This window comes from Nerophis ophidion, linkage group LG17 (assembly GCF_033978795.1).
Source record: "Nerophis ophidion isolate RoL-2023_Sa linkage group LG17, RoL_Noph_v1.0, whole genome shotgun sequence".
Taxonomy (NCBI): domain Eukaryota; kingdom Metazoa; phylum Chordata; class Actinopteri; order Syngnathiformes; family Syngnathidae; genus Nerophis; species Nerophis ophidion.
The window spans coordinates 15646503-15670701 of NC_084627.1; the positions used below are offsets into that span (position 1 = coordinate 15646503).

Sequence of the window (24199 nt, forward strand, 5' to 3'; positions counted from 1 at the left end):
GACCCCACGTCACTGGTGTACACTTTATTTTTCCCTTTTAAAATACATGCTTCATTCTATTTCATCTCTTTCGTATTTCGTTCAGAAATCCCATTCAAGCCGACTTTCTACATTTCCTTCGCTACCTTCTTAAAAAAATCTCCAAAAATGTTTCTTATTTTTGTACCATCCTTGCGCTTCAAAATGTTACGTTCTTTTCATTTGTGAAGTAAATCAACAGTCTCTATCATTACAATTGTTGCTACATTGTTATTGAATGGGTTGTATGCCGCTCATTGAGACTGGTGCATGCTCTACGGTGCACTCACCCCCTCGAGAGATCTGGTTTTCATTCGCATATTCCATTAATCCAAGTGTGTTAGTCCGATTTTTTCAAAAACCGAACACTATCGGATTAGGGTGTTTCCATGGGTTGTAGGAGGCTCGTTTAGAGCCATATTATTTGAGAAATCGGACTAATTTATTGCATGGACATGTCCTGAAATGTATCAATGCTGGCTAAGTAGTTTTCTCCGTACCGATATTACATTGGTTCTGTTGTTGTGCAATATCCTTAATTGACCATTTGGTCAAAGACATTATTGCTTTCTTTTACCATTTTTTCATGCACTTCACACTATTATCAACTAAAGTATTAAACGTTTAATTACTAAATAAAACATACCATGAATTGATTAACGTGGGCCCTGACTTAAACAAGTTGAAAAACTTATTCGGGTGTTACCATTTAGTTGTACTGAATATGTACTGTACTGTGCAGTCTACTAATAAACGTTTCAATCAATCAATCAAATTGTTAAAATTCCGCAAACAACGGACTTTATCCAAGTATTGCCTGTTTTCCAATCAACTATAATGAGAGCATTTAATGTTTGTACAGATCTTCAAAGCAATGGCATTAATGGCTCAACCTCAGAAATTTGACTTATCAGGTGTGAATGTTCGAGAGTCCGTCAAACCATCTGTTTTATTGACGTGTTTCAGAGATTTGAAACAGACTGGTAGCTCCAAAGTGAGCCATGACCTGTGAACATTCACAATCCTCGGTGGTGTGATGGTACGCGCTTCTGCAGAGGGCATTGGGTTCGATTCCTAGCCAGGATTATGTCAGGAATGGCAACCGGTGTAAAAACTAAGCCGAAACCATTCATGCCATTGACTAGCTGTGAGGAAAATAAAGCTGAAAGTAGAAGACCGAGACCTGTGAACATTCCTCGGTTGTGGAAGTTGTTGGCTGCGGGCTGAGTATCGCTGACTTTGGTGGCTGTCTTTTGTGTAACGACAGAGTTCGTCTGGATCACACTTAGCAGTCGTTGGCAAATGGCGTGATTGCAAGTGTAGTTTAAGCTTCTGCGCTGCAACATCTGCTTCTCTGGTTTGGCCCCCGCTTCTGAATCTGGCAAGGGTCTTTACTTGTACTCCTGGCATATCCATCTGTATGTCTGGCTGGATTTATACAACAGTCTATGCGTCTCCCTGGATGTTTCACTTTTTCTGACTGGGAAGCCTCTTTATTGCCTATTGTGAATTAGGAAGTACAAGAAACATTTTGGAGAATTGCAGTGTACGATCACAGGGGGGCTTCCGGTCCACTTTTCCCTTTAGGTATGTTCAAGTACCGCATGGCGCATTTTTCTGGAGACTGACCCAGGGCATTACCGTTTAAGGGGAACAGGGTTTGGAAACTGCAACAGCCGTATCGCATTACTTAACATACCAGAAATGAGCAAACCTTTTGTTCCAAATGACTTTAATACCTTGTTAGGATTTGACTCTTGTTAAAAAGCAAACTGAAACAGTGAGCTTAATGTACAAGGCTTACAAGGAACCAGGAACTCCGGGCTCCTTGTCCGAATCCTACTGGTGGGTATTTTAACTTGAAAAGGGTAATGTCTTGAAATGGAAAAAATGCTGAGATTTTTCTGAGAATAGCTTTATCAGGTTTTAGGTATGGGTAAATGTGTTTTGGTAATAGAGACTAAATGGTCTTTGTCCACAAATGTTTTGTTTTACTGACTCTGTTGGCAGTTTTCACCATATCTGGTACTTAGGACAAAGCTAAACCTAGTCTGCCGTCTTAGATACAGCTAATAACAACCAAATAGCCTATTAAGAACCAGCGTCCTCTGCAGTGGATATTTGTTCTTGGTCTGTTTATTTTGTCAGAACTACAAGTTTGGAAAAATACTAGCGTTGTTATTCAACACACTGCAGAGGACGCTGAGTCTTAGGAAGAAACACAAGTCTTCATTCAACCCCAATCAGTGTGAGTGATTTTGTTCTGATGGCTTCATCTGACTGGGAACTTCAGCTCTCACTGGATTGGTTCGCAGCCGAGTGTGCAGCGACCGGAATGAGAATCAGCACCTCCAAGTCCGAGTCCATGGTTGTCACCTGGAAAAGGGAGAGCCATGTCCGGGTTGGGGATAAGACCCATGCCCCAAGTCGAAGAGTTCAAGTACCTAGGAGTCTTGTTCACGAGTGGGGGAAGAGTGGATCATGAGATCGACAGGCGGATTGGTGTGGCGTCTTCAGTAATGCTGACGTCGTACCGTTTCGTTGTGGTGAAGAAGGAGCTGAGCCAGAAGGCAAAGCTCTCAATATACCGGTCGATCTACTTTCCCTTCCTCACCTATGGTTATGAGCTTTGGGTCATGACTGAAAGGATATATCACGGGTACAAGCGGCCGAAATGAGTTTCCTCCGTTGTGTGGCAGGGCTCTCCCTTAGAGATAGGGTGAGAAGATCTGCCGTCCGGGAGGAACTCAAAGTAAAGCCGTTGCTCCTCCACATCGAGAGGAGCCAGATGAGGTGGTTCGGGCATCTGGTCAGGATGCCACCCGAACGCCTCTCTGGGCACGTTCAACCGGTATGAGGCCACGGGGAAGACTCAGGACACGTTGGGAAGACTATGTCTCCTGGCTAGCCTGGGAACGCCTCGGGATCCTCCGGGAAGAGCTAGACGAAGTGGCTGGGGAGAGGGAAGTCTGGGCTTACCTGTTTAGTGGAAGAAGTGGAAGAAGATGGATGGATGGATTTAAGAAACATTTTGTAAACTCTAAGCAGTAAGAAATTGCAGAATGTGAATACAACCAATCCGCTTTAGCTTTTGAATTTTTGTATTACATCACGCAATAAGTAAGCAATCAACAAAGTAAGGAGTTACGATGCTAGTTTTAGGACAATGGTGATATATTAATCTGATTTATTAGACAGCTAAGAACTATTGTCTTTTTTACTGATATAATTGCAATCGACCAGTTTTTATTTCACTGTCATTGAAAAAATGCAGTTTTCGTTTGCGATCCAATTCAAGTTTATTTGAGGTTTTTGCCGTCGCACCATAAAAGCACAGTGACTGAGTCACAGGGGTAGTAATGTTTTCATTTAGGCACTACAGAGATATGCGGACAAACAAAGTAGTTTGTTATGTGCAATGTTTGGCCGTACGAATTCTGGGAGATATCAGTATGGAAACCGTGACAAACCTGTTTGTAGAAACTGACTCCGACAAAAAACTGAGCGAGCAAAGATAGAGGTACCACTATAAGGACTTTGAAAAAGGGGTGTCGATTTATTTGCATGGTTGTCTTACTGTATATTTGGGTCAATACAATATTTTGATTCTATACTACAAGGGTGGTGTGGCATGTTCATTTTCTCCCCTCATTTCACAAATAAACACCATTAAAGGCCTACTGAAACCCACTACTACCGACCACGCAGTCTGATAGTTTATATATCAATGATGAAATATTAACATTGCAACACATGCCAATATGGCCATTTTAGTTTACTAAATTGTAATTTAAAATTTTGCGCGGAAGTATCATGCTAAAACGTCGCGGTATGATGACGCGTGCGCGTGACGTCACGCATTGTAGAGGACATTTTGTTCCAGCACCATTCCCAGCTATTAGTCGTCTGTTTACATCGCATGATTCCACAGTATTATGGACATCTGTGTTGCTGTATCTTTTGCAATTTGTCCAATGAATAATGGAGACGTCAAAGAAGAAAGCTGTAGGTGGGAAGTGGTGTATTGCGGCCGCCTTTAGCAACACAAACACAGCCGGTGTTTCATTGTTGACATCCCAGAAAGATTACAGTCAAGCTTTACTATGGAACAGAGCGGTCAAGCGAACACGGTTGGATTGGACCACACACACAAAGTACAGTGTATTATGCAGCGATCATTTCGAAAGATCGTGTTTCGAAGAGGGTCCCTTGCGAAGGGCAGAGATAGGCATCGCCACTACCCGAACTGGTGCTGAAGAAAGGTGCGGGGCCGACCTTCAGGTTGTACAGGTACGACCATATGATCTCACTAAAACACTAGTAACACAATACGCAGATAAGGGATTTTCCAGATTTATCTTAGTAAATTTGTCTAATAACATCTGAATCGCTCTCACTGTAGTCTTTTTTTTTTTTTAGTCCTTCACTCTCACTTTCCTCATCCACAAATCTTTCATCATCGCTCAAATTAACGGCAAAAACTTCGCTTTCTCGGTCCGAATCGCTCTCGCTGCTGGTGGCCATGATTGTAAACAATGTTCAGATGTGAGGAGCTCCACAACCCGTGACGTCACGCGCACATCGCCTGCTACTTCCGGTACAGGCAAGGCTTTTTTATTAGCGACTAAAAGTTGCGAACTTTATCGTCGATGTTCTCTACTAAATCCTTTTAAGCAAAAATATGGCAATATCGCGAAATGATCAAGTATGACACCTGCTATCCCCGTTTAAATAAGAAAATCTCATTTCAGTAGGCCTTTAAATGTTTGACAGAGGGAGGAAGGTTCCGGGTTGTAGGCTTTAAACCATAGCCATTAGTTAAGCCTTGCTAAGCCCTTACTTCCTCTTGCAAGTTGGGTGTAAGGGGCTATGGTGCCCAGGTTTATGGCTAAAATATGCCCTATGGAAATTCCAATAGAAAACAAGAGTTAAGAAGAAGGCTCCAAGTGCACCTTCATCAGGACCATGACATAAGACTACAGACGAACCAAATGTACTCAATGTCTGCCAAGTCCAATATTTATATTTATATACCGAGTACAAAATGTAATAAATGCCGATTTACATTAGATTTTTATTTTTTTTGCCTAGAGGAGAATTATTTGAGGACGTGGAAGACGGCAAGCAGCCAGCGGAGGCATTACTTGAGCACAAACACCCCCCTGCAAGCGACTGGCTCGGGAAACTATTTTGTGGCTCCCGGTCCAAGCCACTTTGTTTGATTTTTGTGTGTGTGTGTGTGTGTGTGTGTGTGTGTGTGTGTGTGCACTCAGTATGGACAGCTAACAGATCATGAGGAAATATTCTTGGATTTGACAAAACATGTATTGGATTACAATTGCTGTCTCCCCAAATGCCCCCTCCCCACTCCCAAGTTCTGGATTACTTTTTGTGTATTATTCCACCCCCAGGAGTTTTGAGGGTGGGCATTTTTCTAGCTTTTACATTCTGCTGAATGACAGTACTTATCCAAAAAGAGACTGAGGGCATACATCACATGAGTGCTGCATAACCCAATGAATTCATGCTTCTGAAGTTACTAAGTTCTATATACGATAAGGAGACTATTTTTATATGAGAGGAAAATTATTTTTTGCAGTAATTTGTTGTAAATAATGCATCCGTTGTAATGATGACAAGTGTTGTCTGAAATACTAAGCTCTGGACACGATAAAGAGATGTTTTTTTTTTTATTTTTATCCAGGAAGAGACTGAGGGCAGCACGGAAATGAGTAATGCTGTAATACGCTGTTAAGAATCCCTCATTTGAATCCCTCCTAAATTTCCTAAGTTCTGGACACTGTAAGGAGATGTGTTTTGTTATCCGAGAAGAGACTGAGGGCAGCAAGAAAATGAGTGCTGCAATAACAGGCAAACAAACGCCCCCCTGCAAGCGATTGGCTCGGGAAACTATTTTGTAGCTCCAGGTCCAAGCCACTTTGTTTGATTTTTTGTGTGTGTGTGTGTGTGCACACTCAGTATGGACAGCTAACAGATCATGAGGAAATATTATTGGATTTGACAAAACATGTATTGGATTACAATTGCTGACTCCCCAAATGCCCCCTCCCCAAGTTCTGGATTACTTTTTGTGTATTATTCCACCCCCAGGAGTTTTGAGGGTGGGCATTTTTCTAGCTTTTACATTCTGCTGAATGACAGTACTTATCCAAAAAGAGACTGAGGGCATACACCACATGAGTGCTGCATAACCCAATGAATCCATGCTTCTGAAGTTACTAAATTCTATATACGATAAGGAGACTATTTTTATATGAGAGGAAAATTATTTTTTGCAGTAATTTGTTGTAAATAATGCATCAGTTGTTATGATGACAAGTGTTGTCGGAAATACTAAGCTCTGGACACGGTAAAGAGATGTTTGTTTGTTTTTTTTATCCAGGAAGAGACTGAGGGCAGCACGATAATGATTGATGCTGTAATACGCTGTTAAGAATCCCTCATTTGAATCCCTCCTAAATGTCCTAAGTTCTGGACACTGTAAGGAGATGTGTTTTGTTATCCGAAAAGAGACTGAGGGCAGCAAGAAAATGAGTGCTGCAATAATAGGCAAACAAACGCCCCCCTGCAAGCGATTGGCTCTGGAAACTATTTTGTGGCTCCCGGTCCAAGCCACTTTGTTTGATTTTGTGTGTGTGTGTGTGTGTGTGTGTGCACTCAGTATGGACAGCTAACAGATCATGAGGAAATATTATTGGATTTGACAAAACATGTATTGGATTACAAATGCTGACTCCCCAAATACCCCCCTCCCCAAGTTCTGGATTACTTGTTGTGTATTATTCCACCCCCAGGAGTTTTGAGGGTGGGCATTTTTCTAGCTTTTACATTCTGCTGAATGACAGTACTTATCCAAAAAGAGACTGAGGAAATACATCACATGAGTGCTGCATAACCCAATGAATCCATGCTTCTGAAGTTACTAAGTTCTATATACGATAAGGAGACTATTTTTATATGAGAGGAAAATTATTTTTTGCAGTAATTTGTTGTAAATAATGCATCCGTTGTAATGATGACAAGTGTTGTCTGAAATACTAAGCTCTGGACACGATAAAGAGATGTTTTTTTTTTATTTTTATCCAGGAAGAGACTGAGGGCAGCACGGAAATGAGTAATGCTGTAATACGTTGTTAAGAATCCCTCATTTGAATCCCTCCTAAATTTCCTAAGTTCTGGACACTGTAAGGAGATGTGTTTTGTTATCCGAGAAGAGACTGAGGGCAGCAAGAAAATGAGTGCTGCAATAACAGGCAAACAAACGCCCCCCTGCAAGCGATTGGCTCGGGAAACTATTTTGTAGCTCCCGGTCCAAGCCACTTTGTTTGATTTTTTGTGTGTGTGAGTGTGTGAGTGTGTGTGTGTGTGTGCACACTCAGTATGGACAGCTAACAGATCATGAGGAAATATTCTTGGATTTGACAAAACATGTATTGGATTACAATTGCTGACTCCCCAAATGCCCCCTCCCCAAGTTCTGGATTACTTTTTGTGTATTATTCCTCCCCCAGGAGTTTTGAGGGTGGGCATTTTTCTAGCTTTTACATTCTGCTGAATGACAGTACTTATCCAAAAAGAGACTGAGGGCATACATCACATGAGTGCTGCATAACCCAATGAATCCATGCTTCTGAAGTTACTAAATTCTATATACGATAAGGAGACTATTTTTATATGAGAGGAAAATTATTTTTTGCAGTAATTTGTTGTAAATAATGCATCAGTTGTTATGATGACAAGTGTTGTCGGAAATACTAAGCTCTGGACACGGTAAAGAGATGTTTGTTTGTTTTTTTTATCCAGGAAGAGACTGAGGGCAGCACGATAATGATTGATGCTGTAATACGCTGTTAAGAATCCCTCATTTGAATCCCTCCTAAATGTCCTAAGTTCTGGACACTGTAAGGAGATGTGTTTTGTTATCCGAAAAGAGACTGAGGGCAGCAAGAAAATGAGTGCTGCAATAATAGGCAAACAAACGCCCCCCTGCAAGCGATTGGCTCGGGAAACTATTTTGTGGCTCCCGGTCCAAGCCACTTTGTTTGATTTTGTGTGTGTGTGTGTGTGTGTGTGTGCACACTCAGTATGGACAGCTAACAGATCATGAGGAAACATTCTTGGATTTGACAAAACATGTATTGGATTACAAATGCTGACTCCCCAAATACCCCCCTCCCCAAGTTCTGGATTACTTGTTGTGTATTATTCCACCCCCAGGAGTTTTGAGGGTGGGCATTTTTCTAGCTTTTACATTCTGCTGAATGACAGTACTTATCCAAAAAGAGACTGAGGAAATACATCACATGAGTGCTGCATAACCCAATGAATCCATGCTTCTGAAGTTACTAAGTTCTATATACGATAAGGAGACTATTTTTATAAGAGAGGAAACTTTTTTTTTGCAGTAATTTGTTGTAAATAATGCATCAGTTGTTATGATGACAAGTGTTGTCTGAAATACTAAGCTCTGGACACGGTAAAGAGATGTTTTTTGTTTTTTTTTATCCAGGAAGAGACTGAGGGCAGCACGGAAATGATTAATGCTGTAATATGCTGTTAAGAATCCCTCATTTGAATCCCTCCTAAATTTCCTAAGTTCTGGACACTGTAAGGAGATGTATTTTGTTATCCGAGAAGAGACTGAGGGCAGCAAGAAATTGAGTGCTGCAATAATGTTTGCAGTAATATGCAAACAAACGCCCCCCTGAAAGCGATTGGCTCGGAAAACTATTTTGTGGCTCCCGGTCCAAGCCACTTTGTTTCATTTTTTGTGTGTGTGAGTTTGTGTGTGTGTGTGTGTGTGTGTGTGTGTGTGCACACTCAGTATGGACAGCTAACAGTTCATGAGGAAATATTTTTGGATTTGACAAAACGTGTATTGGATTACAATTGCTGACTCCCCAATTGCCCCCCCCCCCCAGGCCCTCACCCCCAAAGTTCTGGATTACTTGTTGTGTATTATTCCACCCCCAGGAGTTTTGAGGGTGCAAGGTCTCCATGCATGTAAGGTCACTTCTGGATCCAGCCTTAATAGTTGCAAGCTGTCAGTTAGACTTGGCATTTAGGGGAGTAGGCGAGCGTATTTGGAGAAAATACGTCTTGCGCTCGTAGCCCCTCCACCCCCACCCTCCTTCTCCTACATCCCAATTTTGGAAGGAATTCCTCTCTTGGATGCTTGGAGCAGTATGCAGAGGGCAGCAATTATATAGTTATATGGCTTGGCCCCTCTAAAACAACTTTAACTAAATGAGACTATATGTTTTTCTGTCTGCTTCGGTGGTCGTGGGCTCTGCAGTCGCCTCCCAGTTTCTCCCCGTGCTGTTTACAGCCTCTCAAAGCCTGGCACGGAATCACGCTCAATACGCGATTTGTAACTTGTCATGACTGATGTTTGTGTCCGAGCTGATGGTCGGCCACTGCCAGCGCTGACCACCAAAGCATTTTAAGCATTTGGTACAGCTGATGTTACAGATCCAGAGCGTGTTTTGATGTGTTTTAGGTGCAGGGGTAGGGTGGTGCGGGGGCAAAGCACGTTTTCTCTACTTTGGGCGTCTGTCTTCACTTATTGAATATGCTTACGTGTTAAGAGGTCAATGGCGCTGACTTTCAAGTCAGCAACCACACGGTTGTCGGTATCGGTTGTAATGATATCCAGGGCAGCTTTCCTACCTTCTCACTTTACGTGTTTTTGTCAAGCTACTGCAAATCCCGCCGGTAATTGCCAACAATTGAATAAACAGCATCTCACGGTAGTTAACTTAAATGCCAACTTTGGTGGCTCTGAGGGCTTTTAAAAAAAAAAAAAAAAAGTAGGATGGGACTTAGGGCTTTTCTCCGCAGCTGAGCAAAGATAGAAGACACACTCGCCTCTGTTCGTTTGCATTCTGGCAGTTTGCTGATGTTAAGTGCTGGTACTTATGTAGCCAAACACAGTTATGAGGTATTTGGTTGTTTTTTTTTTCCATTTTTTAAAACAAATTCAAAATTTCTCTCTTCATTTCTATCAGTTTCGTTTCGATTTTCCATCCATCCATCCATCTTCTTCCGCTTATCCGAGGTCGGGTCGCGGGGGCAATAGCCTAAGCAGGGAAGCCCAGACTTTCCTCTCCCCACCCACTTCGTCCAGCTCCTCGTGGGGGATCCCGAGGCGTTCCCAGGCCAGCTGGGAGATATACAGTTGTGATCAAAATTATTCAACCCCCACACAATTTTGGTGTTTTAGCAAGTTGGACATTTATTCCATATTTTGTTAGATTAGATTAGATAGATAGTACTTTATTTATTCCGTCAGGAGAGTTCCTTCAGGAAAATTAAAATTTTCAGCACAATCCCATTCAAGATCAGACAAACATTACAGGGAGACAGAACAGGATCGCTGACGGGTCTGCCGGCTCCCAGCGCCCTTTTAAAAAAAGATGAGATACAGGTAAACAAGGGAGAAAAAAATAGAAGATTAAAATAAAATTTAAAAATCGGTCTTAGCCTGGGCCCTGGCCAAGGGAAAAAAAACAACTCATAGCCATAGTACACATCCCTCTTACATGTGTGTAAGAGGGAAACATCAAATAACACAGGGGAGATTAAAGACATTAAATCAGCAGATAGAACCAGACACTTTTACATACAGCTATGAATAAAAAGTGAAAAAAAACATATCCACTGTGGTGGCCTCTGCGGTGTTCCACGCCATCGTCCGCTGGGGTGGAGGGAGCATGGCCAGAGACAGGAGCAGACCCAACAAAGCAACCAAGACAGCCGACTCCACTCTTGGGCAGTGTCCAGTCCGCATGGATGAGCGAGGATACGTCCAAGGTGAATGAGGTGTCCGACACCTGCTCACCCAGCCAGGTTTATAGTCATATCAAATAAAAATGTGTCATATAGACAAATGCAACTTAAATTGTAACACTGTATTTTACAAAATACCAAAAAAGGACATTTTTCTCAATATCTCATTGACAAAATGATTCAACCCCCTAGTTACATGCATCTTTAGTACTTAGTAGAACACCCTTTGGCAGTAATGACATCCTTCAAAGGTGATACATAACCAGACACAAGCTTCTTGGAACCATCTACAGGTATTTTAGCCCATTCCTCTTGGGCAAAGGCCTCCAGTTCATTCATATTCTTGGGCTTGCGTGCTGCAACTGCCTTCTTCAAGTCCCACCACAGGTTTTCTATAGGATTTAGGTCTGGCGACTGTGAAGCCCACTCCAGAGTCTTCCAGCCCTTCTTCTGCAACCACTCTGATGTTGATTTGGAGTTATGCTTGGGATCGTTGTCCTGTTGGAAGGTCCAACATCTCCCAAGCCTCAGCTTCGTCACTGACTTCATGACATTTGCAGCTAATATATCCTGGTAGGAAATAGAATTCATAATGCCATGAACGTGCTGGAGATTCCCGGTACCTGAGGCAGACAAACAGCCCCAGAGCATGATTGACCCCCCCCACCATGCTTAACAGTAGGAAAGGTGTTCTTCTCTTTGTAAGCTTAATTTTTTCTCCTCCAGACATAATGTTGATTCATAGGCCCAAAGAGTTCCACTTTTGTCTCATCACTCCATAGAACAGTTTCCCAAAACCTTTGGGGTTTGTCCAGAGGATTTTAGGCATACTGGAGTCTATTTTCTTGTGCCTGGTAGTCGGAAGTGGGGTGCGCCTGGGAGTTCTGGCATGGAGGCCTTCATCTCGTAGTGCGCGCCTTATTGTCTGGGACGGAACCTGCGTTACCCCCTCTGCAATGTCCTGTTGTAGTTCCTCAGCTGTTACCCGGCGGTTTTTCACCACTGTACGCTTCAAATACCGGACAGCAGGTGCACTCATCATCCTCTTTCTACCACACCCAGGTAGTATTTCCATTCAACCTCGGCCCGCGGCTTTGTTCGGTTTTAAATTTTGGCCCACTCTGTATTTGAGTTTGACACCCCTGATATAGGTCTTAAAATCTCAGCAACAAGCTGTAATATCTTACTGAGATCATTTAGAACCGAAACCCCTTAAAACATAGATGTCAAACTCTGGCCCGCGGGCCAAATTTGGCCCGCCGTGTAATTTCATCTGGCCCTTGAGGCAATATAAAATTGACATTGGAGCTGGCCCGCCGGTGCTATACAGCGGTGCCACTGTAACACCGCATTCAACGATTTTCCAGGAGACTTTCGAGTTTCAGTGGCCCTCCCGAAAATCTCCCGGTGCAACCATTCTCCCGAATTCCACCCGGATAACAATATTGGGAGTGTGCCTTAAAGGCACTGGCTTTAGCGTCCCCTACAACCTGTCGTCAAGTCTGTTTTTTCTCCTCACAAACAGCTTGCTGGCCCAGTCACGCAATATATGTGGCTTCTACACACATAAGTAAATGCAAGGCACATTTGATCAACAGCATACAGGTCACACTGAGGGTGGCCATATAAACAACTTTAACACTGTTACAAATATGCGCCACACTGTGAACCCACACCAGACAAGAATGACCAACACATTTTGGGAGAACATCCGCACCGTAACACAACATAAACACAACAAAAGCACAAACGAACAAATACCCAGAACCCCTTGCAGGACCACTACAATATACACCCCCCCTCCCCGCTATCAACAAACCCCCCTAACCCCGCCCACATTAACTGAGCAGTAAAAAGGCCTGAATGGTTGATTTATTCATTGTTATTTTATTTTCAAATGTACTAGCCTCTGGAAAAAGTTAATGTTGATATTTACCTCAGAAGGCTGCAAATACAAGAGGCATTCGATTTTTATTTAAATTTGATTTGATATGCCATTGATATTTTTTAATTATTATTGCGGCGTGGCGCAGTGGGAGAGTGGCCGTGCGCAACCCGAGGGTCCCTGGTTCAAATCCCACCTAGTACCAACCTCGTCACGTCCGTGGTGTCCTGAGCAAGACACTTCACCCTTGCTCCTGATGGGTGCTGGTTGGCGCCTTGCATGGCAGCTCCCTCCATCAGTGTGTGAATGTGTGTGTGAATGGGTAAATGTGGAAGTAATGTCAAAGCGCTTTGAGTACCTTGAAGGTAGAAAAGCGCTATACAAGTACAACCCATTTATTGTTATTATTATTTGAAACTCAATTTTGCATGTCACTATAAAGTTATATAAGTCTTGCTTGTTCAAAATTCAATGAAAAACTTGTTTGGGTCCCTATTAAAAGGTTAATTTTTTCCACCTCGGCCCGCGGCTTTGTTCGGTTTTAAATTTTGGCCCACTCTGTATTTGAGTTAGACACCCCTGATATAGGTCATAAAATCTCAGCAACAAGCTGTAATATTTTACTGAGATCATTTAGGACCAAAACCCCTTAAAAGAAGTAATAAACTCTTACATGAAATCTGCTTGGTAAGAAGAATTATCTTATCAGACAGAAAATAAGCATATATCACCCTTATTCAGTTTTTGCAAAATGCCACCCTTGAAAGCAGCATTCATACGCGTGTCGGCATGTTAGTCCAGGCCAGTTCGCAGTCTAACACTAGACTTTACAAACCCTCCTCACTCCCAGCCATGACTGACACGCACAAAGTGAACAGCAATGAGAGAAACACTGTGTTATTCTGACCTGTGCCTGTGATGGAAGGATGAGGCTCTGACAAGGTCAACAACCTTCAGAAGGTCTTTCATGTCGCAGTTAGTGGGTGTCCTACGACCCCCCCCCACCCCCTAGCTCCTCCCCCGCCCGGCGGCCCCCCTCTTGCAATGGGATATGGGGGCGACATGAGGGCCCCCGGGCCCACAAGGCTAGGCCACCCTGAGGAGAGACCCTGAAGTCTGGGCCAGATGTGGCAGCTGCCCCCGCCCCCCACCTCCTACGGTCAAGGTCATGAGGAACCCCGTTCAAATTCGCCACCCACCGTCATTCTCTAGATGGAGAGATAAACAGATTTGGCCTCGGACTGATGGAAAGTGAGATGGGGGAGGAGCCAAAGTGTGTCGGGCGCTAACTAAACTGATGCGGGAGCGCCTCAGAATGCAGCCTCTGGCAGCTGTTTCTGATGCGAGTCCGGGCCCCGGGTCTTGTAAAATCATCCCATGCAGGCCTTTTTTTTTTTTTTTTTTTCTGAGGAGGGGTTCACATGGCAGCGCACGCTCGCTCCACCTGGCCCGTCGCACAAACAACTTCTTTTATACGGCCTTTCAAACGGGAAGCGTGCGTCAACGCTCGTTCATGTTATTTTACACACCCCTGCCGTCGACAACATGCCTATTCCCCCCCCCCTCGCCAGCGACTGCATGCGGGGTTTCCTCCGGGCTCCGGGGGTCAGAGTTCAAGGTTTGTTTATTGTCATTGCAAACATGTGCCACGTGAACTCCCGGCATTCTGTCCGCACACGTTTTAGTTCTCGCTCCACCGTTATTTACTCCATTATGATTACCGTATTTATCGGACCATAGGCAGAGGTGGGTAGTAACGTGCTACATTTACTTGAGTAACTTTTGGGATGAATTGTACTTCTAAGAGTACCCTATTTCCTTGAATAGCCGCCGGGGAGCTAATTAATTTAAAACCTCTTCTCACTCCTGCGCTTATTCAAGGCATGCGGTAAAAGTAAGCAGGCGATAATCATTTTAAAACCTCTTCTCACCCCTGCGCTTTCCAATGGCATGCAATAGAAAAATGAGTGTGATTAAAAAAAAATAATAATAATAATTCTTCTGTGGCCGCGGCCCGTTGGTTGGGGACCACTGCTCTACAACATGTCATTGCGCCCACCTTTGCACCATGCTATCTGCGTGCCGGCCAGACGCATGCATATCGCTGCTCTACAGCCATACAGATCACACTGATGGTTGTGATATAAAACAACTTTAACACTCTTACTAATATGCGCCACACTCTGTGAACCCACACCAAACACATTTCTGGAGAACATTAGCTCTGTAACACTTTATAAACGCAACATAAGAATTACCCAGAATCCCAGTGCATCCATCACTCTTGGCTATATTATACACGGGCCCCAACCCCGCCCACCTCAAACGACGCATGGGGAGAGGGGGCGGGGGGCGGGGTTTGGTGCTAGCCGGGTATATAATATAGCCAAGAGTCATGGGTGCATTGGCTGCTGTGGCTCTTTGTTGTTAAGGCGGCATAAAACACCCTGGTGTTATATGCCACAGCCTCAACTGTGCTGTAATGGTTAAGTTTCTTGCTGCCCTCAGTCTCCTCTTGCATAATCTTTTTACTGTGCAGAAGTGATTCCAGGAGACCCTCATTCTCATACAATGTTGTCTAACACGTTTGTAAAATGGTGTTTTTCCATTGAGGCACTAATGATCTTATAGCCCTCAGTCTCCTTTTGGATGAACAATTGTCTCTTCAATGTGTCATTGAGACAATATTATTTCTGCATTAATGCAGTTATTTCCCCCTGTGAATAAGTACAAAGGCCAAATTGCAAATATGAAAATAAATTTGTAATGTAATGTAAGAGCACGAGTGTCTTTTTTAATTGCTTTCCTGTGAGACATAATATGATAACTTGTATCCAAGTGGACACTGAGGGCATCAAGAACATTATTGCAGTAACACACGCACACAAAAAAAATACACGCCACAATGAACGTATCATTTATATATATATAACATTATGTATATATATATATATATATATATATATATATATATATATATATATATATATATATATGGTGCAGATAACTACACACGACTGGTACCTGTGCTATTCCATTATTATCCCTACAAATGATGTGTTATCTGTCGTGCTGTTTTTTTTTTTGTTTAGTTTTTTGAAGGGGTGGGGTTGGTGGTTGCGTTGCATTAATATTCAAGCTGCCCTCAGTCTCCTCCCGGATAAACTTTGTCCCATGATCTCGTGCAGAGAACTCAATACAACAGACACTTGTGCTCTTACATTATTGTCTATACCAGGGGTGCCCACACTTTTTCTGCAGGCGAGCTACTTTTCAATTTACCAACTCGAGGGGATCTACCTCATTTATATATATCATTTATATTTATTTATTTATGAAAGAGACATTTTTGTAAACAAGTTAAATGTGTTTAATGATAATACAAGCACGTGTAACACATATAGATGTCTTTCTTTCACGAAGACAAGAATATAAGTTGGTGTATTACCTGATTCTGATGACTTGCATTGATTGGAATCAGACAGTAATGATGATAACGCCCACATTTTCAAATGGAGGAGAAAAAAAGTTGTCCTTTCTGTACAATACCACATGAAAGTGGTTGGTTTTTGGCATCTAATTCATCCAACTTCCATACACTTTACAAGAAAAACATTGGCGGCAAATTCCGTAGCTTGCTTGGTTGACATTCACGGCACCCGAGGGTCTTGTGAGATGACGCTGGCTGCTGCCAGTTCATTATTATGAAAAAATGACAGAGAGGAAGGCGAGAAACACTTTTTATTTCAACAGACTTTCGCGCCGTCCCTTCCGTCAAAACTCTAAAGGCCGACTGCACATCTCCTATCTTCACAATAAAAGCCCTGCTTCATGCTGCATGCGCTAACAAAATAAGAGTCTCGGAAAGCTGGCGTGCACATCACTTGTGCACGCCAGCTTTCTGAGGGATCGCTTGTGCACGCCAGTTTTCCGAGACTCTGTATTTAGTTAGCGCAGGCAGCATGAAGCAGGGCTTTTATTGTGAAGATAGGAAATGTACAGTCGGCCTTTAGAGTTTTGACGGAAGGTACGGCGCGAGAGTCTGTTGAAATAAAAAGTGTTTCTCGCCTTCCTCTCGGTCATATTTTCATAATAATGATCTTGCAGCAGCCAGCGTCATCTCACAAGACCCTCCGGTACCGTGAATGTCATTTAAGTGACGTCTTGGTGAAGATTGATGATCACCAATTTTTAGGTCTATTTTTTTAAAAAGCCTGGCTGGAGATCGACTGACACACCCCCCGCGGTCGACTGGTAGCTCGCGATCGACGTAATGGGCACCCCTGGTCTATACAATTCATGTGCGCATTTCTTTTTGTGTGTGTTATAGCATGGCATTAATGTTCTTGCTGCCCTCAATCTCGTCATGCATAAAAAAGGGTGTCTGTACTGTAATTTAAAGAAAACCCTCGTTATTCTCCATTTGTGACAACTGAAGCAACCAACACGGCATATGTTTCTATGTTTTCCGGAGTCGTACTTAAAAGCTGTACTCTTTCTCTCACTGCCCTTAATCTCCTCTTGGATAATAAAGTGTGAACCATGACGAATGAGAGGAATTTAACTGTCCTTTCCCCTCCACACAGGTGATTCCCTTCCCCATGTCCTGCGACATACGGGGCGAGTGCTCCTGCCGGGATCCGAACGCCATGGAGAACAAAAGAGAAGAGAATGTGTATTCCCTGGGGTGATCAAACCCACAGAGAGAAGGATGGGACAGTTTTCCACGTCCCGAGACATCTTTGCTCCAACACCACACAGCCAGAGTGACAGACCCCCCCTCCCCCCCACCCTCCATCTTCATCCTCAATGTTCCTGCACATGCTGCTTTAAACAGGTATACCTCTCCATCCTCGCATACACTCCCCGAAACCAGCCGGGACGATCTGGAAAAGACCACCGGACTCCACGGAAGAACTTTCATTTCCACACCTGAAGTCACCCTTCGTCGACAAAACCGATCCCCAAACAAATGCGTCGAGTTCACAATAATTCTAAATATAAAAGGAAATGAAGACACATGTTTTGAAGGCATGAGGTTTGGCAAAAGCAGTTCCGTTTCATTTCGGTCAACGACAACAAGAAAGTGTTTTCTTTAACGGCACACCAGAAGGCCGCTTGGTGGGGAACGAAACGCTCGTATTTCTCATTTACTCGCCGCAGATTCCACACGAAGGCCAACGTGGAATAAACTCTCTGTTTGATTGCCCTAAAAACAATTTTTCCACCCAAATACTCTTTTTACGTTTTAAGTGCGTAGTCAGGAGAAGGTTGTCTGCTCTTCTTCCGCAAATTTGCTTCCGGTTGAGCTTTTTTTCACCTACACGTGGAAATTTGAACCCAAAAAAATTTAAATACTGTTGAGATTTTTAAGTCGGTGCCCTTATTCTCGTCTTGGATAAAAAGTTAGCGCTTGGACATAAATACGGGAAATTTTCGATCTCATCCGTTGTCGTCCTTACGAGGACGCTTTCAATATTTTTTGTTGTTACCGGTCTTGCAGCCCTCAGTCTCTCCTTGCATAAAAATCACCTCTTTACCGTGCTGAGAAGTGAATACGGGAGACCCCCGTTCTCTATTCCCACCCAATTATTCGTTTTAAATTTTATTCCAAAACCAAACAAAGCGTGGTTTTCTTCCGCAAATTTGCTTTGAATCGGCTTCCAAATTAGTTTTTTATCCACGTGCATATGGAATTTTGAACCCAAAAAACTGAAAATACTGTTGAGATTTTTAAATTGGTGCCCTTATTCTCATCACGGATAAAGAGTTGGCGCTTGGACATAAATACGGGACATGCTCCATCTCGTCCATAAGACGGACGCTTTCAATTCAGCATGTTTTTTGTTGTTACCGATCTTGCGGCCCTCAGTCTCTCCTTGCAGAAAAATCACCTCCTTGTCGTGCTGAGAAGTACATACGGAGACCCTCGTTCTCTATTCCCACAAAATTATTAATTTTACGTTTTATTCCAAAACAAAAACAACGCACGTAGTGTTCTTGCACAAATTTGCTTTCCAGCGGCTTCCAGTTTAGCTCTTTCTCACCTGCAAGTGGAATTTTGAACCCAAAAAACTGAAAATACTGTTGAGATTTTTAAGTCGGTGCCCTTATTCTCGTCTAGGATAAAAAGTTGGGGCTTGGACATAAATACGGGAAATTCTCGATCTGGTTCATTGTCGTCCTTATGGCGGACGCTTTCAATGCGGCATGTTTTTAGGGTTACCAATCCTGTGGCCCTCAGTCTCTCGTTGCTTAACAATTTTCCTATTTACTTTGCTGAGAAGTAGAGACCCCCGTTCTCTATTCCCACCCAATTATTCGTTTTACGTTTTATTCCAAAACCAAACATAGCGTGGTTTTCTTCCGCAAATTTGCTTTGCAGCGGCTTCCAAATTAGTTTTTTATCCACGCGCATATGGAATTTTGAACCCAAAAAACTGAAAATACTGTTGAGATTTTTTAAGTCGGTGCCCTTATTTTCATCTCGGATAAAAAGTTGCCACTTGGACATAAATACAGGAAATACTCCATCTAGTCCATTGTCGTCATTAAGACGGACGCTTTCAATGCAGCATATTTTTTGTTGTTACCAATCTTGCGGCCCTTAGTCTCTCCTTGCATAAAAATCACCTCCTTGTCGTCCTGGGAAGTACATACGGGAGACCCTCGTTCTCTATTCCCATCCAATTATCTGTTTTATGTTTCATTCCAAAACCAAAGAACGCACGTGATCTTCTTTTGCAAATTTGCTTTGCAGCGGCTTCCAAATTTTCATTTTTTCACCTGCACGTGGAATTTTAAACACAAAAAACTGAAAATACTGTTGAGATTTTTTAAGTCGGTGCCCTTATTCTCATCTCGGATAAAAAGTTGGTGCTTGGACATAAATATGGGAAATTCTCGATCTCGTTCATTGTTGTCCTTACGGCTGACGCTTTCAATGAAGCATGTTTTTAGAGTTACCAATCCTGCGGCCCTCAGTCTCTCGTTGCTTAACAATTGCCTATTTACTGTGCTGAGAAGTACATACGGGAGACCCCCGGTCTCTATTCCCACCCAATTATTCGTTTTACGTTTTATTCCAAAACCAAACCACGCACGTAATCTTTTTTCGCAAATTTGCTTTGTAGTGGCTTCCAATTTAGCTTTTTTTCACCTGCACGTGGAATTTTGAACACAAAAAACTGAAAATACTGTTGAGATTTTTAAGTCGGTGCCCTTGTTCTCGTCTCGGATAAAGAGTTAGCGCTTGGACATAAATACGGGAAATTCTCCATCTCATCCATTGTCGTCCATACGAAGGACGCTTACAATGCAGCATGTTTTTTGTTGTTACCAATCTTGCCGCCCTCAGTCTCTCCTTGCATAAAAATCACATCCTTGTCGTGCTGAGAAGTAAATACGGGAGACCCCCGTTCTCGTCCATTGTTGCCCTTAAAACTGACTCATTTCTATACAACGTGTTTTTGGTACATTTTACCATACTTTGCCCTCAGTCTCTTCGTGGATAAAAAAAAAAAAAATAATAATTCGCTTGCTAAGAAATGAATACAGAAGACCCTTGTTCTCCTCGATTTATGTGTGAACTTCAGTGTCGCCATCATCAAACATACAAACATGCGTAAACGTACATAATTTTTCGTAACAATACGCCACAAAGGTGCACGTCTCTAATCAACATATTGCCGAACTTGTGTGTCCTTCCCCACCAATCATTCTCTTTTGGCTGCTATAAAAGCTTAGAATTTTGTCACACACTAATACGCACACATACACTGCTGCTGCTTGGCTTACTGGGCCCCCAACATGTTGCTGCTCTGCCGCATCCGTGGTTATACAGTCATAACTTTTCATCGGACTCGCAAAAAGGCTGCTATAAGCGTTCCTTGCCATCCTCATGTGTGTCGGGACTCATTATACGCAATGAAACAGGTATTATTTTCCACCAAAAAAAAAAAACAACGTACAAGTAGTGTAAATAAGTTCTTGATTGAGGGTTGTTTTTCATGTTTTTTTTGTTGTTGTTGTTTATTCTACCAAATGTCATATTCGATAATTTTTTTTTGTATAAATGACCTCAGTTTTTGCACTTTTTAGTTGCAAAATCTTTCAAAAACTGTCCGCGAGAAGATGCTGCTATTGTCAGGATGGTGACGCCAGGCGACGCGGATCGTGACGCTCATTTCAACCACCTGTGTCGCCTCACATCCTCAACTTTCACTCTTTATACATCTACGACATGAACAACAGGCTTTAACATATACAGTGGAACCTTCAAGGCTCAGATTATTATTATTTTTTTTTTTTTTATGTGACTATTTTGACGTGACAATAAAAATCCAAAATAGACTAAATCAACGTTAAACTGTCGCTATGAAAAATCTTGTCAGTGGAGTAAAAAGTTCACCGACGAATGACGGTAATGTTGTTTTGTTTCATTTCTGTTGGTTAAATTGTCCTATCGGGGAAAAAAATAAACAATCGATTTTAAAACAATTTATTATTTTTTATACACTAATATTTTCTTCATCTAATTTTTTTTTTTTACAATTTTTTTATTAGTTTAAATTAGTTTTTCTCTTTTATTTTATTTGTTATTTGCTTCCAATGTTTGCCAATTAAATATAACGTGCATACAGAAGGAAACAGCAACATTTTATTATTATTTTTTTTTTTCATGGAACAATGACTCGATTGAACTTTTGAAAGAAAACATTACACTTTTTCAACTTAACATTTGTTTAAAAAAAAATTAAATATATTTTTAAATATTTTACAAAAAAATAAAATAAAATATACATATTTTTAATAACTTTAGATGACACTTAGATCTTTGAAATAGTAATAAATTACAATCTTAAACGATTAAAAAAAAAAAATCAATACAGCTTGATAAAATCAGGTGTTCACTCCCATTTATAACAAGGTCAACTACTGTTTATGAACAGTTAATATCATGGAGTGACAACTGTGTGTTACCCAGGAAGGGAGACTCTTCCCAAACACTGGGCACGCGATTTATTTTCTCCAATTACGTGAACTTATCTTCACTTTCGTCGTATTTTACTGGAAAAAAATAAAGTCCGAAAAATATGTCTATGGGGAGGAAATCCATCTGCAAACATTAAGTGGCGTATTTTTTCCCAGACAAATCGTACGATTTGAAGGGAAGTTCAACTTTGGGGGTTCCACTGTAACTCTAATAATTCCACATTACATATCACATCTGGTTCAGCTGCACATTTTTTCTTTGGTTTTGTATTGTTTTGCCCTATTTTTAGAACGTGCACACCTAGACCGAAGGAAAACCTAAACGAAGGAATCGAAATTCAATGTTTTTATTTTTCTATGTTGTTTAAAAGGCTACATTCTCTTCAAAGGTTTATAAGAACGCATGTTGTTTTGGACCATTCTTGTTTTTGTTTCCTTTGTTAGTTATAGTTTCTATAGCCTCTACCGTATGTCCAATGTTCAGAATTGTATTTTTTTTTTTTCTTTACAGTTTTTTTGGGGGGAGGGGTTCATTTTTAAGCCATACATACAAAAGAAGGAACATCACCTTGATACTGTCGCCATCACAGGATCCCTCGCTGTACCTCATGCCTGTAATGTTTGCTGCTTCAACACACACACACACACACACACACATATATATATATATATATATATATATATATATATATATATATATATATATATATATATACACTTTTTTGTTTTGCTTCTCATTACGATGGTGTACATAGTAGAACTATTTATTGAGAGTGTTATACTTTTTTAAGTTATATTTAATGTCCATGTAAGTTATTTTTTACTTATTATTGTTCATTCTTCTCTTTGTCGCTATCCCTCACACATGAAAAAAAACAACAAAAAAAACATTGGCCCTCACGTGTAGAAGATTCTTCACGTGTGTAAATGTTTTTTCCTTTCAAAACCAGAATGTATGTTTTTCTTTTCTTTTCATATATATATGTAAATATATACGTATGTATGTATATATATTTATGTATGTGTATATATTTATATATATACATACGTATGTATGTATGTTTATATGTATGTATATGTGTATATATGTATATATATATATATATATATATATATATATATATATATACATATATATATATATATACACACACATATATACATATTTACATATTTGTGTGTGTATATATATATATATATATATATATATATATGTATATATATATATATATATATATATATATATATATATATATATGTATATATATATATCCAGGTACCAGGGGTTGTCAAAGTGTGAGGCGTTGGACTTAAGGGGAGGTGCTGCAGCTTGAAAAAAATTTAAGAAAACATAATTTTTCAAAACTGCTGAGCTAACCTAATTTTTTGCGATAGGACCTTATTTGTTGAGAGAGAAAAAAAAAACTCCCAAAGCTTCGGAAAATCTTTTTGGGGGCACTTTGCGGGCAGTCAGTAGTATTTATATACTCTGGGGAAGGGGGGGCTCACTGATCTCAATTTATACTCATTGGAGTCATTATTAGTACTTGTTTTCCAAGAATGTATTCCAAAAGTAAAACTTTTCGAGGGCCACCATCTCGGGTGCCCCTATTTGGGTCGAAGTAAACTGAGCAGGAAACAAACCCTACACAATAGTTTTTGGGGGACAAGGGGCAGCCCCTGCCATGTTCTTCAAAAGTGGGTGGTGCCCCACTTTTAAGATCTTGACTTTTTACACTCCACGACTGGACTTGTGCATTACCTGACATGAGTGGGCACCATCCCTGTGCCAGCTATACAGAGTGTGATACAGGGTGCCCCACCGAGAGGCACTGAGCCCCCACATAGAGGTACTGTGCCCCCACCAAGAGGCACTGTACCTAGAGGCACTGTGCCCCCACCTAGATGTACTGTGCCCCCACCAAGAGGCACTGTACCTAGAGGTACTGTGCCCCAACCAAGAGGGACTGTACCTAGAGGTACTGTGCCCCAAACAAGAGGCGCTGTACCTGGAGGTACTGTGCCCCAACCAAGAGGCACTGTGCCCCCACCAAGAGGCACTGTACCTAGAGGTGCTGTGCCCCCACCTAGGTGTACTGTGCCCCCACCAAGAGGCACTGTACCTAGAGGTACTGTGCCCCCACCTAGGTGTACTGTGCCCCCACCAAGAGGCACTGTACCTCGAGGTACTGTGCCCCAACCAAGAGGCGATGTACCTAGAGGTACTGTGCCCTAAACAAGAGGCGCTGTACCTGGAGGTACTGTGCCCCAACCAAGAGGCACTGTGCCCCCACCAAGAGGCACTGTACCTAGAGGTACTGTGCCCCAACCAAGAGGCGCTGTACCTAGAGGTACTGTGCCCCAAACAAGAGGCGCTGTACCTAGAGGTACTGTGCCCCAACCAAGAGGCACTGTGCCCCCACCAAGAGGCACTGTACCTAGAGGTACTGTGCCCCAACCAAGAGGCGCTGTACCTAGAGGTACTGTGCCCCA

The 24199-nt window shown here is 41.9% G+C and overlaps 1 protein-coding gene across 1 annotated transcript in view; it reads left to right on the forward strand.

The window, feature by feature from the left end:
- Nucleotides 1-22355, forward strand: part of pappaa (pregnancy-associated plasma protein A, pappalysin 1a) — a 295025-nt gene extending 272670 nt beyond the window's left edge. Inside the window, exon 22 of the mRNA XM_061876405.1 lies at nt 17299-22355. Coding sequence (XP_061732389.1) covers nt 17299-17403 — 105 coding nt within the window. The 3' untranslated portion in view covers nt 17404-22355. The remainder of the gene's footprint in view (nt 1-17298) is intronic.
- The last annotated feature ends 1844 nt before the right edge of the window (nt 22356-24199 follow it).